The sequence below is a fragment of the Arvicanthis niloticus genome, chromosome 20 (genome assembly GCF_011762505.2).
Source record: "Arvicanthis niloticus isolate mArvNil1 chromosome 20, mArvNil1.pat.X, whole genome shotgun sequence".
NCBI lineage: Eukaryota > Metazoa > Chordata > Mammalia > Rodentia > Muridae > Arvicanthis > Arvicanthis niloticus.
Genome location: NC_047677.1, coordinates 48,584,173 through 48,600,888, shown reverse-complemented (window position 1 = coordinate 48,600,888; position 16,716 = coordinate 48,584,173). Strand labels below are relative to the sequence as shown.

General features: G+C 48.0%; 1 protein-coding gene across 1 annotated transcript; it reads right to left on the bottom strand.

Annotated features, from left to right (window-relative positions):
- Positions 1-10,228: 10,228 nt before the first annotated feature.
- LOC117724266 (rano class II histocompatibility antigen, B-1 beta chain-like) lies at positions 10,229-16,326 on the bottom strand. Its single transcript, XM_076916632.1, has 6 exons — positions 16,114-16,326; positions 14,501-14,773; positions 12,799-13,080; positions 12,220-12,330; positions 11,800-11,823; positions 10,229-10,560 (listed from the first exon to the last, which is right to left on the bottom strand). The coding sequence occupies exons 1-6, from the start codon at positions 16,205-16,207 to the stop codon at positions 10,547-10,549; spliced, it is 798 nt and encodes a 265-aa protein (XP_076772747.1). The 5' UTR covers positions 16,208-16,326; the 3' UTR covers positions 10,229-10,546.
- Between the last annotated feature and the right edge of the window lie 390 nt (positions 16,327-16,716).

The following is a 16,716-nucleotide window of genomic DNA, read 5'->3' as shown; positions in this document are numbered from 1 at the left end:
CTGGGTTTTCTTTTGTTTTGTTTTCCTGTCTTTCATTTTGGGCTTACTGGAGCTAGGCCCGTGTAATCTAGTTTTCAGTGACACAGGAACAACCAAATACAACCCAGAATGCTTGGGTAACTTAGCTGAGGTTGAACTTTCTCTCTTTATTTTGTTATCAGCCCTGACCACTCACTTCTGTGTCTAGTCAGGTACATGGAGGTAGGATGTGAAAGCTGCCTCAGTGTATACTTGCTGTAAGAAAATACCAAGGCACAGGGTGCATCCAGTAATTCCAGCGTTCCAGAGACAGAGCAGGAGAGTCCTCACAAGTTTAAGGCCAACCTGGTCTGCACAAGCTGCAAGCTGGAGCTATAGAGGAAGTTCCTGTCTAAAAAAATTAGAGACAGAAAAGAAAAGAAAAAAAAAAAAAGCTACATTTATTTTACCTAAGCTCTAATGAAAAGAACTTTGAATCTCAAAAGTGAATAAAAGTTTTAAGAAATGTTATCAAAAGTCTAAATTGTTCTCAAAACATATGGGCTCATCATTTGAAACACCTCTTGGTGTGCCTCTGAGTTCATTTCCAGAAACAAATATGTGAGGTGGCCAGAGTCAACCTGAATTTAGGCAGCAGCATCGTGTGGGCTGGGTCAAAGAGAAAGTGAGCTCTGTCTGCATCCTGACTGTGGATGCAATGTAACCAAACACCTCATGCTTCCCCCCCACCCCCCACCCCCGCCTACCCCACCGTCATGGGCCTCAAACTGTGGGCCAAAGTAAATCCTTCTCCCTCCCTTACTCACCCTCCTTCACCTCTTCCCTGCCTGTCTCCCTCGCTCTCTTACTCCTTCCTTTCCTCCCTCACTCCCTCTCCTTCCATAAGATGCTACTGTCCTGTGTCTGTCACAGCAGCAAGAGAAGTAACTCCTGTGGTGACAGAGCTCACTCTCAAAGCTGAGATGACAGGATCCTATAGGTCCACAGCTGGATATGTGGCCTTTCATTAACCAAAACTTTGCCATGTGGTGCATGCCTATGGCTATATTTTAGATTTTGATAAAATATACAGATGATTATTAAAATAATATGTGGTATAGAAAGCTTTAAGTTTGTGATGGTGACAAGGGGCATGTCCTGTGTCCTCACAACAAGAAGATAAAAATCCTTAAACCAGGAAAGGAAATGCAGATCTGTAGGCTTAGATTTCTCAAAACCTACTTTAATAAGGGTTCTTAAGTGCCTTAACCTCCCTTCTATCCCACCACCACCAGAGGTAGTAGAAAGGAAGGTTAATAGAGAAAAGGAGGATATGGGCCTGTTTAGAAATAGTTCTTTGGGGCAAATCCAATCTGCACTGTCAGGATATCACACAAATCAGCAACGGCAGTTTGATCCGAAAGAAACCTCAAGCAGCAAGAAGCCACCAGAATATCACGAGAAATTCTTTGATGCCTTTCTCTCTACTAAGTCACATCAAATGATGATCAGGCAAGGCTAACCAATGCCACACAGTGTCGTCAGCATCAGCAAAGCCCAATGAAGACCAGCAAAGAGTGGCAAAGCAAACCAATGACACAGCCTCGTCCACTGGCTGTTGGGTTATATTTATACCCTTTTCAAGCATCATGTGTCCTCTCAAGCATCTGCCCTAGTGAAACATCACATGCCCTTTTCCAGGCAGCTTCCAGAAAAACACCACATGTCTCTTCTCAACAAAACATCCCCCTACATGTCTGCTTCAGCAAAAACATCCTCTCACATGTCTGCTTAATCAAAACATTCTCTCATAAGATAGTTTCCAGAAAAATATCAAATGACACAACTGAGTCTCAAAAAAATCCAGAAATTTTCAATTCAGAGCTTAGTTACAAAGGCATCAGAAAAGGACAATAGTGTAAATACCTGGAGTAAATGCATGGCTACAAGGGAGAAAACAGAAACCACAGGCTTTTAGGGACCAGACAGAGGTGTGAGTGACTCACCATCTAAATGAAGCTGCGATAGATGCTACATAGGTTTCCCTGCACCACAAAAGGCTACTGGAGGCTGGTTGTGTGGTGAATGTGGCTAAAGATGTCTCTAGGCAGAATAGCCCAAGTGGGGCTCACAGAGTCCCCTTGTGTCTTGGGAGCAGCAGAATCTCATCCCCAGCCCTGTACCCTCATTTCTCCTAGTGATGGAGGCATGAGCCTGTGGGATCAAACTCTCAGAGAGCCAACACAGTTTAGAATCTGTAGTGCAGCTGTGGGCCAGGCATCCTCCCCTGTCCACACCGTCTACACGATTTATACTGTCCACACTGACCCCTGTGTCTTAGTTATGGTTTTGCTGCTGTGAACAGACACCATGACCAAGGCAACTCTTATAAAGAATAACATTTCATTGGGGCTGGCTTATAGATTCAGAGGTTCAGTCCATTATCATCAAGGCAGGAACATGGCAGCATCCAGGAAGACATGGTGCAGGCAGAGCTGAGAGTTCTACATCTTCATCTGAAGGCTGCTAGCAGAATACTGACTTCCAGACAGCTAGGATGAGGGTCTTAAAGTCACACCCACAGTTACACACCTACTCCAAGGCTACACCTTCATATAGTGCCACTCCCTGGGATGAGCATATCCAAACCAAAGCAGACCCCTCCATCCACACTGTCCCCACTGTCCACACTGTCCATGCCACCTATACTATCCACACTGCCCCCCAGGGAAAGCACCTACAGAGGAACCCGGCCTACCTTTGTGTCTCAGCAAACCATCATTTGGTACAGCAAACCCTCCAACAAACCAGAAGTTTCCTCTTCAAAAATGTGCATCAGAGGACACAGAAGGCAGTGAGACAGCTGTTTGATACTATGATTGACACATGTCATTCACTTGTCCAAATCCCAGAATGTACCACATTAGAAGTGAATCACTGAGCTGGAGAGATGTCTCAGTGGAACTGGCTGCTCTGGTAGAAGACCCATGTTCCAGTCCCAACATTAACATAGTGGTTCACAACTGTCTGTAACTCCAGCTCCAGGGGATCTGATGCCCTCTTCTGGACTCCTTGGGTACTGCAAATGCATTGCACATAGACGTATATGTAGGCAGAACACATATACACATACAATCAATAAACATATTAAGTGAATCATAAACTATATTTAGAAAGATAATGGTGTGTTAACATAGATTTATTAATTGTAAAAAATATACTACTTGAGTGGAACATTTTTTAAAAAGTCATAAGAGTGGTTTTTAGGGCTGGTGAGATGGCTGCTCTTCTGGAGGTCATGCGTTCAAATCCCAGCAACCACGTGGTGGCTCACAACCATCTGTAATGAGATCTGATGCCCCATTATGTTGTGTCTGATGACAGCTACAGTGTACTTATATGTTGGGAGCTGACTTTTAGCAGAAAGCGGCTATCAGCTTTGCAGCCATATACCCTGACATGAGACTTGTTTTTCAACAGCCCACAACAGCTGAACACACTCTGATATCCCACATATTTTGTTTTGCTGTTTACTGCCCCCAGCTGCAAGGTGCACGTGGTAGCCACGCCTGCAAGGCATGTGGTTCACGTGCTATCCATGCCATACATGCCTGTAAGGCTTACATCATATCCACACATGCAAGACACATGGTATTCATGTGCCTACAAGGCACGTGACAAAAGCCTATAAATACCCCAGATTTCCCTTCAATAGAAGAGACAAGAGAAAACAGGAGACAATGAGAGAGACAATAAAGGAGAGAGAGACACAATAAATGAGACTTGAGACTTGATCAGACCCTCTGTCTTGTCTCCATTCTTCGAGTCGCTTGTCCCACACTCTCTCTCACTAGACCCGGACCTGCGGAACAGAGCGGGCTGTTACAGTTTGGCCGCCCAACATGGGGCAGCTCGCTGTTATACTTATAGATAATGAATGAATAAATAAATAAATAAATACCTTTGGGCCAGAGTGAGCAGGGCTGGAGAGAGGAGGAGAAGGGAAGGGTAAAAAAGGAGTAGATTTAAATATTATTTTTATTTATTCTGGAAAATTTCCTATATAGATTCAATGAAATCTGATCATATAATGAAGATGCCAAGCGGCTAGCACTGGCCTCAGCACTTCCCCCTTGCCCTCATGCACACAGAAGCCCCCCTGCTATTTCCCACTGCTTGACTCTCCCAAAAGGACACAGCCAGTACCAAGGGCAAATTCTCATTCCAATAGCAACTCCCTAAGTGTGAAACCCTCCTTCTGGGAATGGGAATATCAGCCTGAGAACAGATAAGCCGATGCAGCTTTCAGCCTCCATGCCGCCCAGCTGGCACCCTCTCTGATGGATGGCCAGGCACTCCCCAACACAGGTGGCTTATGGTCTTGGGAAGAGCAAAAACCATACATCCTTAGAGAGAAATCAAGCCAATTAAGAGTTCCCAGGCAGCTGTGACCAGTTTGTAAAAACACTCCCCAATACTTTCCCAACTCATTCCCATCTCAACTTTATGTCTAATTAGTGTTGTCCATATATGTGTGGCAGTAGGTCCATCCACTGGGGTGTGGGAAACCCACCAGGCTACACCCTCCTCCAGCAGTTCCTCAGTAAGGTGTGGGGCCTGCAGAGCACCTCTGCATTCACACAGGAATTCTGGCTGGCTTGATCTTGTGCAGTTCATGAGTGCAGTAGCCCAATCATGTCCAGAGCACAGCTCAGTCCCCCTCTCCTGCTCTTACATTTTTTTCTACCTTTTTTTCTGCAATGTTCTCTGAGCCTTGGGAGACATGAGATGGCAGAGTTGTCTGAGGAGGTGTGGCACTGGGGATGGGTTTTGAGGTTTCAAAGCCTCCTGCTATTTGTGGTTTGCTCTCTCCACTTTCTGCTTAGGGTCAAGATGTGAGCTCTCAGCATCCTGCTCTAACCCACCTTTCCCATCTGCTGCCATGCCTCCCCGCCATGATGGGTGTGAACAAATCCCTCCAGAGCCATAAACCTGAATAAACCCCTCCTTCTATAAGTTGCCTTGCCTGTAGTGTTTTATTACAGCAATAGAAAACTAATTTATATAATAAGCAATTCAATGAAGTATATTATTATTAACAATAATAATAATTAATAATAATAAATGAAGAGAAAGGTTAGCAGGTGAGAATACTGGCTGCTCCTCCAGAAGACCTGGCAGCTCACAGCTGTCTGTAACTCCAGTTCCAGAGGATGCACATCCTCTTCTGGTCTCCACAGGATCCTATACCGCAAACACATATGTGGTACATGTATGTGTATGTGTATGTATACACACAAACTCATACACACACATACATATAAAAATAAATGAGAGACATTGGCCACACATAAGGGAAGAACACGAAGATCCATACACTTAACCAACTGCAGTAATTGGCAGATCTCATAAGGTGAGCCATGAGTCAGGCAGGGCTGTAGAAGATGAGGTTATTTCAGCCACAAGCTCACACTCTAAACCACAGGCAGCTGAGGCTGCCCTAACTAGAGTAAGGTTCAGGATCTTTATGCCCCAAACAAGTGCAGCAAAACCCAGTGAGGAAGCTCTCATCACCAAAGGCAATTCCAAGAGAGCAGAACTGAATGAGGGAATGCTTTGGTTCTGCAGAGGAATGTGCGGACAACAGGACAGACAGCACCCACTGCAGAAACACTGGCAGTCACATGGAATAAAGCTCAAATAAATGCTTTTGAAGATTTACCACCTAAATTTTTAAATAAAACTGCCATACACTCCTGCAATCCTGCTTGCGGGTACATATGCAAAAATATCACTATATTAATAAAGAGATATCTGCAGCCCATGTTTACTGTAACAATATTCACAATATCTAAGATGTGGAAACAACCTAAATTTCCATGGATAACAAAATGTGATGTGGGGGGGGTGTGTTTGTGAGTGTGTGAGTGAAAGTGTGAGAGTGTGTATGAGTGTACATGAGTGTGCATGTGTGTTTATGACTGTTGTGAGTATGAGTGTGTGTGGATATGTGTTTGAGTGTGAGTGTGTGAATGTGTGTGTAAGTGTGAGTGTGTGTATGAGTGTGAATATGTGTTTGAATGTGAGAGAGTGTGTGAATGTGTGTGTGAGTGTGACTGTGTATGAGTGTATGAGTGTGCATGTGTGTTTGTTAGTATGTGAGTGTGAGTATGTGCATGTTTGTCAGTGTGTGTGAGTGTACGTGCACCATCATTTTCAGCAACATGCCTGAGGCTGAAGGGCATGTGGGGAGTGAAATAAGCAGGCACAGAAAGACAATACTGCATAAATCCACGTGTGGAATCTTAAAAACAAAAGACAAGGAGCTAGGATGTTTAACAGTGGTTCCCGGGGCAGATGGTGGAGAACGGAGGGAGGAGGGAAGGAGGGATGTCAGTCAAAGGTTGTTTTGGTTATATTAAAAGGATAGTTTCTAGAATCTACTATGCATTGGGCTGTCTATCATTAACAGCACTGCATGTTTGAAAATTACAAGAGCATATTTCAAATCTCACAACACACAAATCTATTGGAGGTAATTGATACAAGCACGTGAGGTGATGGGTAGCATCTGTTAACATTTGTTAACTCAGTTGACTCAACTATTAACTCTCCTCCTAAAGTGAGATATTCCATGATAATCAGGAAGTTCAAAGTCATTTGCAGTAATCCTAGCTCACAGTAGTGATTAAATCTCAACAGCTTAATTCGGTAAAAAAATAATTATGTCATTCAAGAGCCTTAGGCCGTGGAGCCTGTGACTTCCCACACACCATCACCACAGTGACAACACCACATTTGTGCAGCAGGGGACAATGCAGACCTGCTACACACCTTAAACCACCATTGGCTGCTTCTATTCACCTGACACAACTTAACAGTAGAGGAGCCTGTGATTCTTGCAGATACTTATACAACACTGATAAGCACCACTGTTCAAAAACAGATTGATGTTTGTTTCTTTGCTTGAGACAGGGTCTCACTCTGTAGCCCTGGATATCCTGGAACTCTCAATGTAGACCAGACTGGCCTTGAACTCACAGAGATCCTCCTGCATCTGCCCCCTAAGTGCTGGAATTAACAGTATGGTCACACCCAGCTTCACAGTGATATTTTCTTCAAGACTAACTGCTCAAAACTAACGGTTGTTTCTAGTTACCCATATACTGTTCTCCAAATTAAGACTTAGTTCTTTTTCTTAGCAAATTTGTTTATAAATGTTTGTTTCCTACTTATTATATCACCTATTAAAAATTATACTGCCCAATTGTTCTGTGTACCTCCCGTGACCCCCCTCGCCCGTGGAAGAGAGTACACGTGAGGCAGAATTCGGGTAGTTACCACAGACGAGGCTTTACTCTGTATCAGCAAACGTGAAAAGACGTGGAAGGGCTGAAGACAGGAAGAGGCCCAGCTTAAATACACCCTAGAGTGACGTATTCACTTCTGATTGACTGTTCACTCATCACCCAATATTACGCCTCAGGATTGGCCAGTGACTTTGGCGGGCTTTCTGCCTTTGCAGCTGCGCAGTTAATTGTTTACTAGTGGGAGGACACGATGTCCGCGCCATCTTGGAATGGCAGATTATACCACCGCTAACAGCGGTTTCCTACACCCAATGAATTGTGTGTAGTAAATAGTTGTTTCTATACAACTGTCAGTGCCCAACCCTAAGAATCCCCCAGCCTGCAGTGTGACAGTGCTGGACTGTAAACATGTCTTAGAATGTACTGTACCCTGTCCTCTCTGTATCACCTCAGGGTCTCCCTAAACTCTGATTACTCCCAGGTCCAGTTCCTTCCTTTGCAAGACCAAAAGCAATGTTCTCTTTACAGGAACTGGGAACTCCATGGAAAATCCAGCACAAGTTGTTCTTATTTTCCCCAAAAGGAAAGTGGGTCCTTTGGTCAATTTGAAAAGAGAACATCACCCAGTGTCCTGTAATGTAAGCAACAATGATCACTGGGGACAACGACGAAACTTATAACTGTGGTCAGGGGCTAGAGAGACCCTCACAAGTCAACAGTACTAGGTGCTCTGGCAGGGAGCCTGAGTAAGATTTTAAGAACCCACATAACAGCTCACAACCTTCTGTAACTACAAATCCTGGGGATCCCTCTTGTGGCCTCTGTGTGCAATGTGTGTGAGCATGAATGACTGTGTGTATGTGTTTATTCATATATTGTTCTGAAAAAACTCAGACTATAACCTTGGGGAACTGTCTTTGTTAGGGTTTTACTGCTATGAACAGACACCATGACCAAGGCAACTCTTATAAGGACAACATTTAATTGGGGCTGGCTTACAGGTTCAGAGGTTCAGTCCATTATCATCAAGGTGGGAGCATGGCAGCATCCAGGCAAATATGGCACTGGAGAGAGTTCTACATCTTCATCTGAAGGCTGCTAGGAGAATACTGACTTCCAGGCAGTTGGGATGAGGGTCTTAAAGCCCATACCCACAGTGACACACCCACTCGCACAGGGCCACACCTTCTAATAGTGCCACTCCTGGGGCTGAGCATATATATATATATATATATATATATATATATATATATATATCATAACAGGAAAAGAATCCCAACTGTAGTCCATACACCCCATAATGTCCAAGGCTGACCACCTGCGTTGCAGCCTGGATGACAGAATATAGAAGTGGCTAGCTCCTCATTCTGACCCTGTCCACCCATGGAAATCCTGTTAACATTTTTTTTAGACAAACTGAGTGAGGGCCTGTTCCTCAGAGGAGTGGTCTTCAAGATCTGAGGAACAGGGTCACCTGTGTTAAAGAATGAAAAAATTGTGGATGTTCTCCAGCCCTTAGGGCTGAAACCACATCAAGGAGGCCACCGTATGGTGACTTCCCTAGAGACAGGTAGAGAATGGCACTAAGATCCAGAGGTCTCTATGTTCACAGGTGACAGGGGCTGCATCCCCTAAGAATTTCAGCTCAGAGATGACACCATGTGCCTGTGTGATGATGGTCACATGTGAGCTGGAGCCTCCAGTGAGGGACCAGAGCCACAGTTGGCTGTGCCACTTCTGCTGAGTCTCACATTAGTTACATTGCTCATTGCTCTGCCAAAACACCTGACAGGAGCTACAGGAGCTACAGGAGTCAGGGGTTGTTCTGGCTTAAGGAGGTACAGCTTGTTGTGACAGGGAAGGTCTGTAGCAGGATGGGAGGTCATAGCAGTCCACCATCAGGAAGAAGAGAGAGACAAATGTCCAAGACCCTCTTGCTTTTACTTTGGTTTCCCATCTAGGACCTCAGCCCATTTAGGGTGGGTTTTCCCACCTCAATTGAATCTAGAAAGTCTTCACAGATACGCCTAGAGATGTATCTCCAAACTGACCATCAACACAAACCCAGGGGGTCCATGGGGCTGATGTAACTGTGCCCATGCCAAGGCTCTAAAAATTCATTTCCCTGTTAACAGGGATGAACACAGTGGCAGCTGTTTGTATCCTGTCTACATGATAATGTTTTTCAGCATGTATGTGTTACCCAGGTCTGGTCAAGAAGGATTTCCCAAAAACTGTCAAAACATTGGTAGATATAAAGCAGTCAGAAGTACACATAGAGCGATAAGATTTGAGGTAACAGGAGAGATACAGAAAACAGATGCAAAAGAAACTTTATAGAGGAGAGAAAAATGACAGAGGAGTAGACAGAGGAAAATGCAGAGAAAAGGCTCAGGGCAGGGAATCAGACACAAGGACGAACACAGGGCGTGTGCACACAGGAGGTGCAGTGAAGGGAGACAGAGCAGATGGAGGAACAGCTGAGGGAGGAGACTCTCTCATCAGTTATGTGTCTAGTCAACTCTGAAACCAACCCCAGCTTCTTTACAACAGCAACAAAAGATTAAATTGGGGTTTTAATATTTGCCACCACAAAAAGTGCTTTTGATTGAAAGACTGTAATCTTTCCAAAGTGAAGGTCAGTCCGTGTGACCTCACAGGACTCATGTGATACACTGTGGAGAGGTCACAGTATTCATGCCCAACAGTTCTGCCATGTTTATTTTCCCTGTCCTCACCAGCCTGAAGGAGGCTGGGGTGAGAATGGTGCACTGAACAGCAAAAGTCCTGGCCATGAGGATGTGACAGCTGGCCCCTGCCTTTTCTGCCCACCCTTATGTGGAGCCCAGGGTGCCTCTAGTCACCTTTGTAGCAGAAACTGCTACTTCCAGCCACAATTTGACCTGGTTACTTAGTCCCACGTGACCCCACCCACCTCATTCAGTTACAGAGATTCAGGATACAAATAATTCAGAGTATGTTTAATTATGAAAAAGAGGTGAATGGTTTCAGCACATCTCTTCGGCAGCCTGTGTGGGACAGTGGAGACAGAAAGCCTGGGGTGTCACAGTAAATGGATGGAGTCTCTGGAATAAGCCCAGGGCAGAGCCAACCAACAAAGACTTGGGGACTCAAGAATCACAAGAGCTGAGCTGGGTACACTGGCTCCATGCTAGACTCTGAATCCAAGAGTGGCAGGCTGACACAGATGGGAATTTGGAGCAGGGACACGCAGGCCTTACAGTGTGAGACAGTCAACTCAAGCAAAACACTCTGAGTCACTGTAGAAGTCCTGTGGGAGAGAGAGAGATCAGTCACAGAAGGAAGAGAGGGATCAGTCACTGGAGTGCCCTGGAGACACCTGACTCTTCTGAATCTCAATCTAACTCTTCAGACACAGACAGCTGGTGTCCCGGCCAACGCCACCTCCTCCCCATTGCCTATGCAAAGGAAAAAGCAGTTGAAGGGGAGGAGAGGGGGGGGACACAGAGCCTCACAGGACACAAACATGTGGGAGGCGGAAGAGAAGCCATCACCCTCCCAAGGATTATGGAAGATCTGATCTTTGGGTAAGTTGGAGAGATCTGTCTCCTCTGCAGGACCTTCAGCCTCTTCCTGCCACTGTCACTGTCCATGGTCACAGTCTCCAGTGTAGGGCACAGAGCAGGCAACTTCTCAGTGTCTACACCTATGGCTCAGGCTCCACTCAAGACACCACTCAAGTGATGGTGGCAAAGTCCTGCTGGGGACGACCCCTGGAGCTTCCTATGGACACTGGCAGTGACACCAGCTGTGACCCTCTCAACCCCACAGCACAGACTGTGAACCAGGACTGTGCCAGGCACAGCTGCCTCACACCTTCCCTCACACCCTCACCCCTTCACCACCCTTCCCTCATATCCTTGTCAGGGGCATCTCTGTCTATGCACTAAAGGCCTGGAATCAGCCATAGGCCTGAAGACAGCGGTAGGCCTAACATGCCTGCTAGCACAAAGTCTTGGTCTCTGTGGAAAAACACTAGAACAGATGGCTAGAAGCTATTGTAAACAAACAGCTTTGATAGACAGTTGCCAGGCTCTAGTCATAGACCTTGTAGATAGGTGACCTTGGGTAGACAGTACCAACTTAGATTAGGACAAGTGACTCATAGGCAGCGTCATAGTGGCCTATCCCCTGAACTTTCACCCAGCTGACACTATGTTCTGGAAGATATCTGTACTTCCCCTGAACACCTATGCTCCTGCACCATCCCCTTCCCCATATCCTGCCTTTTTGTGTATATAACCAGTGTGTGAAAAAGTAAAAATTGTGATCTGATCAGCCTAAAGAGGTCGCCGTTCTTTGCATCTTTGCCTGCTTCCCCCCCCCCCCCCATTTCAGGTGATCTCCCCGGACCCCTGTTTAATGTCCTGTTGGACAGGACATATCCTCACCCCTGCACCATCCTTCCCTCACACCCTCACCCCCCTGTACCACCCTTCCCTCACACCTTCACCCCTGCACCATCTGCAGATAAGAGCTGAAATATTACCTGCTGGAGGAGGCCCCCGAGGTCCTGCAAAAGGAAGTCACATAGAGAAAGGTTGTTATGAACACAGGGACTTTCTCAAGCAGCCTAAGGCATGATGGGTCCTCAGCTTAGCTGGTCTCTCCCTGTCTGTATTCACTAAGACACTGAGCACTGCCCACAGATGGATGAAACTGTCACCAGAAGGAGGGAAAGCAAGACCCATGCTTTCTCATTGGTGGAAGATGCTGGGAAGGAGCCAGCGAGAGTGGTTGACAGGGGCAGGAGCCACAGAATGAGCTCCATCATGGGTCTGTGGCAGTCACACATAACCAGCAAAACCAGATCCCAGTGTCTCCTCTGGGACCTCCGTGCCCTCTCACCTATAGCCCAGTTCCTTCCTGCAGCCCACCCCTCCATCCCCAGGTCCCCAGAGCTCCTCACCTTTCTGACTCCTATGATAGACAAAAAGGCCGAGCCCGAGGAAGATCACCCCGAGGACGCAGCCTCCGATGCCACTCAGCATCTTGCTCTGGGCAGACTCAGACTGTGCCCCTGGGGAGCAGAGCCCAGTGTCAGCTTTTGTACCCACAGGGCACAACAGTCCTGAGTGAGAACCCACAGTCCAGCCTGGGCCATAGGAGGTAAGGAAGCTGGCAGGATCCAGTTCTGTGTTTTGATCCAGGGCACAGTGGTGGGGGAGGGGATATGTGGGTGTTTGCACCCCACAGACTTATCTATAATCTTGAGCTAAAATCCACAGTCACTAGCTATCACTGTCAATTCCTCTGGACATTAGGGACAAGTTCCAGGGCCTAGTGTATGTGGTGATCTCCAGAACTGCTGTCTGGGCTCTCCTGATGCCCTGACTGAGAGATATGGTTCCCCATGATTCTCAGCTCAGTTGTGGAAGCAGACCATGCAGGACAAGTGATGGGGTGGGTGGCACTGGAGGCATGGAGTAATAACAGCTAAAATTCTGTGTCCTGTGGGACCCACAGTATAAGAAAAAGATTCCCTTACGCCACTCCACCGTGACAGGGCTCTGCAGGCTGGCGTGCTCCACCTGGCAGATGTAGACCTCTCCCCGCTGAGGAGTCATCTCCAGCATGACCAGGACCTGGAAGGTCCAGTCCCCGTTCTTAATAAGCTGTGTGGACACGACCCCCACAGTCTCCTCCTGGCCATTCCGGAACCAGCGCACTTTGATCCGGGCTGGGTAGAAATCTGTCACCGAGCAGACCAGCAAGTTGTGGTGGTTGAGGGCCTCCGTCCTGGACAGGGAGATGATGACCTTGGGCTGCTCTAGGTGACAGAAAAGACAGTGAGTGAGATGGGGGCCACGTGGTGACTCCCGTCAGGGAAGAGGCAGGGTGGGGATGAATGCCTGGGTTCTCACAGTGAATGGAGATCAAGTCCACAAATACAAATTTAAGTCACTAGGAAAATAAGTCAGTGTGTTCCTATTTAATGTCAAATGTAGTAAGGCAAAAGAATCCAGGAGGTGGAGGTGCACTCAGGAGGTAGAGTCAGGAGGATCTCTATTACTGGGAGCCCAGTCTGGGATATAGAGCAAGTTCTAGGACAGCCAGCACTTCACACAGAAACCTTCTTTGTAAACCCTCTGTGCACTTTTTAAATTTATGTGTAAATAAATTATTTTATTCATGTAAACATATAAAAATGAACTGTTTTTATAAGCAAACAACAAAAAGGCAAAAGAAAAACGGCTTCTGATTTCAAGTTAATTTTTGGGAAAAAAAAATTGCAAAAGCAACATCCTTCCTTCATCCCTCAGACTGTGATGCACAGTGGGACGACTTTGATACACTGTCAGAAGCCTTCTACCGGGGTGCTGTTAACCCTTCAGTGAGGAAAACAGCATTCACACTTAACGTGTTTCATGAACTGAGAACACGCTGTGTTCTCTCATTTTCTCCTCTCCCTGCCCAAGTTTTCTTTCCTCAGTCAAGTGCGTTGATTCCTGGCCGCCATCACTGTCCCCTTGCTGTGAGGAACCAGTTGCCAACAGTTGAGTAACAAACAAGGCCACTCGGAAAGCACGAGGGGAAAGCATTAGCAACCTTTCCAGTCAACCCTTAGTTCTGATGTAGGATATAAATCTGAACAGGACGCTTTCACTGGCATCACGTGTGAGAGGTTGTCGCAGTATCAGGGAGTGTGACGGAAACGGAAGTGAGTCCCTCAGATTTTGTATCACGCACTTTTAGTGTGACCTAAGTCAACACAGTCTACCTCAGAGAAGGAGGGAAATGGCAGTGATGCCTTCAGGTCAGCGCCGGGCAGCGAACAGCCCTCACAGGACAACCTCCCCCTCCAAGGGACAGAGGAGTCAGGGAACAGACAGATGGCGGGAGTAACCACAGTAACCGCGGGACACAGAGTTAACACAGAACCGCTTCCCTACAGGGTCAGTGGCGCTCAGTGGCTCCCCCACCCCCACCCCTACCACCCCGCTCGCCTGCTCACCCCAGGCCCTCGTCCCTGCTTAGCTTCCCGGCCTTGGCCCTGACAGGTGACTGAGGTCACAGCAGAGCCAGGGGTCACAGGTCAGAGGGCAAAGGTGAGACAGGAGGAGGCTCCAAGGAGGCGCGGGGTGGTGCAGGGCAGACGGGAGGAGGCCACGGCCGCTCCTCACGCCGGGACTCTGGCCCCGTGTCCCCTCGCGGACCCCACGGACCCCCGCGGGACCCGCCGCGCTCACCGAGCCGCCGCAGGGAGGTGCGGACCTCCGACCCCTCGTAGTTGTTTCTGCACACCGTGTCCACCACGGCCCGCGTCCGCTCCAGGATGTCCTGCTGGCTGTTCCAGTACTCGGCCCACGACCGCCCCAGCTCGGTCACCCCGCGGTACTCGCCCACGTCGCTGTCGTAGCCCACGAACTCCTCCTGGTTGTAGATGTATCTGTTCATGTGCCGTACGCGCTGCGTCCCGTTGGTGAAGTAGCAGTAGTTCTTGAACTGGATCACGAAATCCCCTGCGGACGGACGCGGTCAGCGCGGGGACCACGGAGACCACGGATCCCCGCGGCCCCACCCGCGCCGGCTTCCCGCGTGGGGCGACCGCTCTCTGGGGCCGCCGGGCCTCGGGGCCTCGGGCCGGGCAGTCGCTGTGCGGCCCCCGCCGCGCGGACCCCACTTCCCCGGAGCCCCCGGGCAGTTCCGCCCGGGTAACGGAGAGCAAGGGAGGGAGCCGACAGCCGAGCTCGTCCTCATAAGAATATTCCCCACAAAGCACAAACTGTACTTGATACTATTGAAAAAAAAAAATGAGGGAACAACAAAAGTTGGGTGGGTAGAAGCCGGGGCGGGTCTGGGTGGATCTGGAAAAGGAGGTGAGATATGACCAAAATTGTATGAAATTCTCAGCGAACTAATAAAACTAGGATCCAAAGAAAAACAGAGCATTCGGGTGTTTCTGCGACCCCAACCCCACCCGGTGAGATTCTCCTGTGTGCACACGAACCTGACCTCCCCGCCCCTAGAGGGCGCTCGTTCTCAGGAGAGCGACTGCAAAACAGACAACTGGGAATCCAAGCGACCTCTGCCTGCTTGTGCGGTCACTCAAGGCGTCTTAAGTGTAACTGCAAGACTGACGCCACCTCTGTGCACCGGCCTAGGAGACTGGGGCTTTCTATAAAGTACTCTCCGGTCTCCGAACTAGGACACACACACACACACTCACAGACACACCGGGTATGTATCATATATTCCCCCTTCTAGATGTACTGTTTTCTTGGAAATTCAATTTACGAACCCTGTATCTCAGTCCACGGTTCCATTTGGCCGAAAAATTTAGACTCCTTGGCCACTGGCTTCTCTCAGAGTTAGATACCTAGAGTTCGCTCTCTGAAACCTCCACTCCACATCAGGAATTTTCCTCAAACGCCAGGACCACAGACCATCTGACCTGTTTCCTCATTTCAGAATTTGACATTTCCTCCAGACAAAGTCCTGGGGTCGGAGTGGGGGGTGGGGCTGGTATTGTAAACCCTGTTGTCTCTCCTCACGCACAACCCCATGCCATGTCTTATCTTTGGTGGTCGATTTAAACTATGTCTTCTTCTGCTTTTCTGTGTCAGGCTCACCCTGTGCGGCGCGCACCATCCTAACTTCTATATTAGAACACAGAAATGAGAATGGAGTCTCAGCCTCTCTTCAGAGAAAGGAATCTATGGTAAAAGACTGCTCTAAAATCAGGATTTTGCCATCCTCCCCCCCCCCACCCCCCACACACACCCACACACTCCCACATCCCAGGGTCCCTCATAACCGGTCACCTAGAGTGCTGGCTCTGGAGAGCCCTGCCCTCACTTACTTGGGGAGTCTCTGCCCTCAGTCCCTGGGCAGCTCAGCACCATCAGCACCAGCACAGCTGCAGAGAGGAGGAGGCTGGGGGTCTGCAGAGCCATCTCTAAAACAGGGAATGGCAGTCACCAGGACTCACACCTGCTGTGTCCCCTTCAGAAAGCAAAGTTCTGTAGCCTAGAGTGATCTGAAACCCCAGAGGTTGGGGTTGGTCCCAAGTGAGGAACCAATCAGCAGGGGAGCTGAAGGCTGTCATCTGTCTCTGGGCAGACTTTGTTTACAAAGGCTCTCTCTGCAGGGCATGGTCTGTTTCTTCATGGAGCCCCACTAGATGGACATTTGAGGTGACTGCTCCTCTCAGTTACAGAGTAAACCTTTCCAAACTGCAGAATGTGTGTTTGGTATTTAAAGACCCAAAAGAGAAAAGTGAGTCAAGTAGAGATAACTTTGGGATAATTATTTCCCATCTATTGTTCTTACCCTTGATGTTGTAGTGGGAGAAATGGGTGTGACCTGTATTGGGGACAGAGAAATTATGTTTTGTTATATCTGACCCTCTGAGGCGCCTCAGGTGAGGAAGCAGAGTTCTTCGGGAGCCACTGAGCCTCTTTCT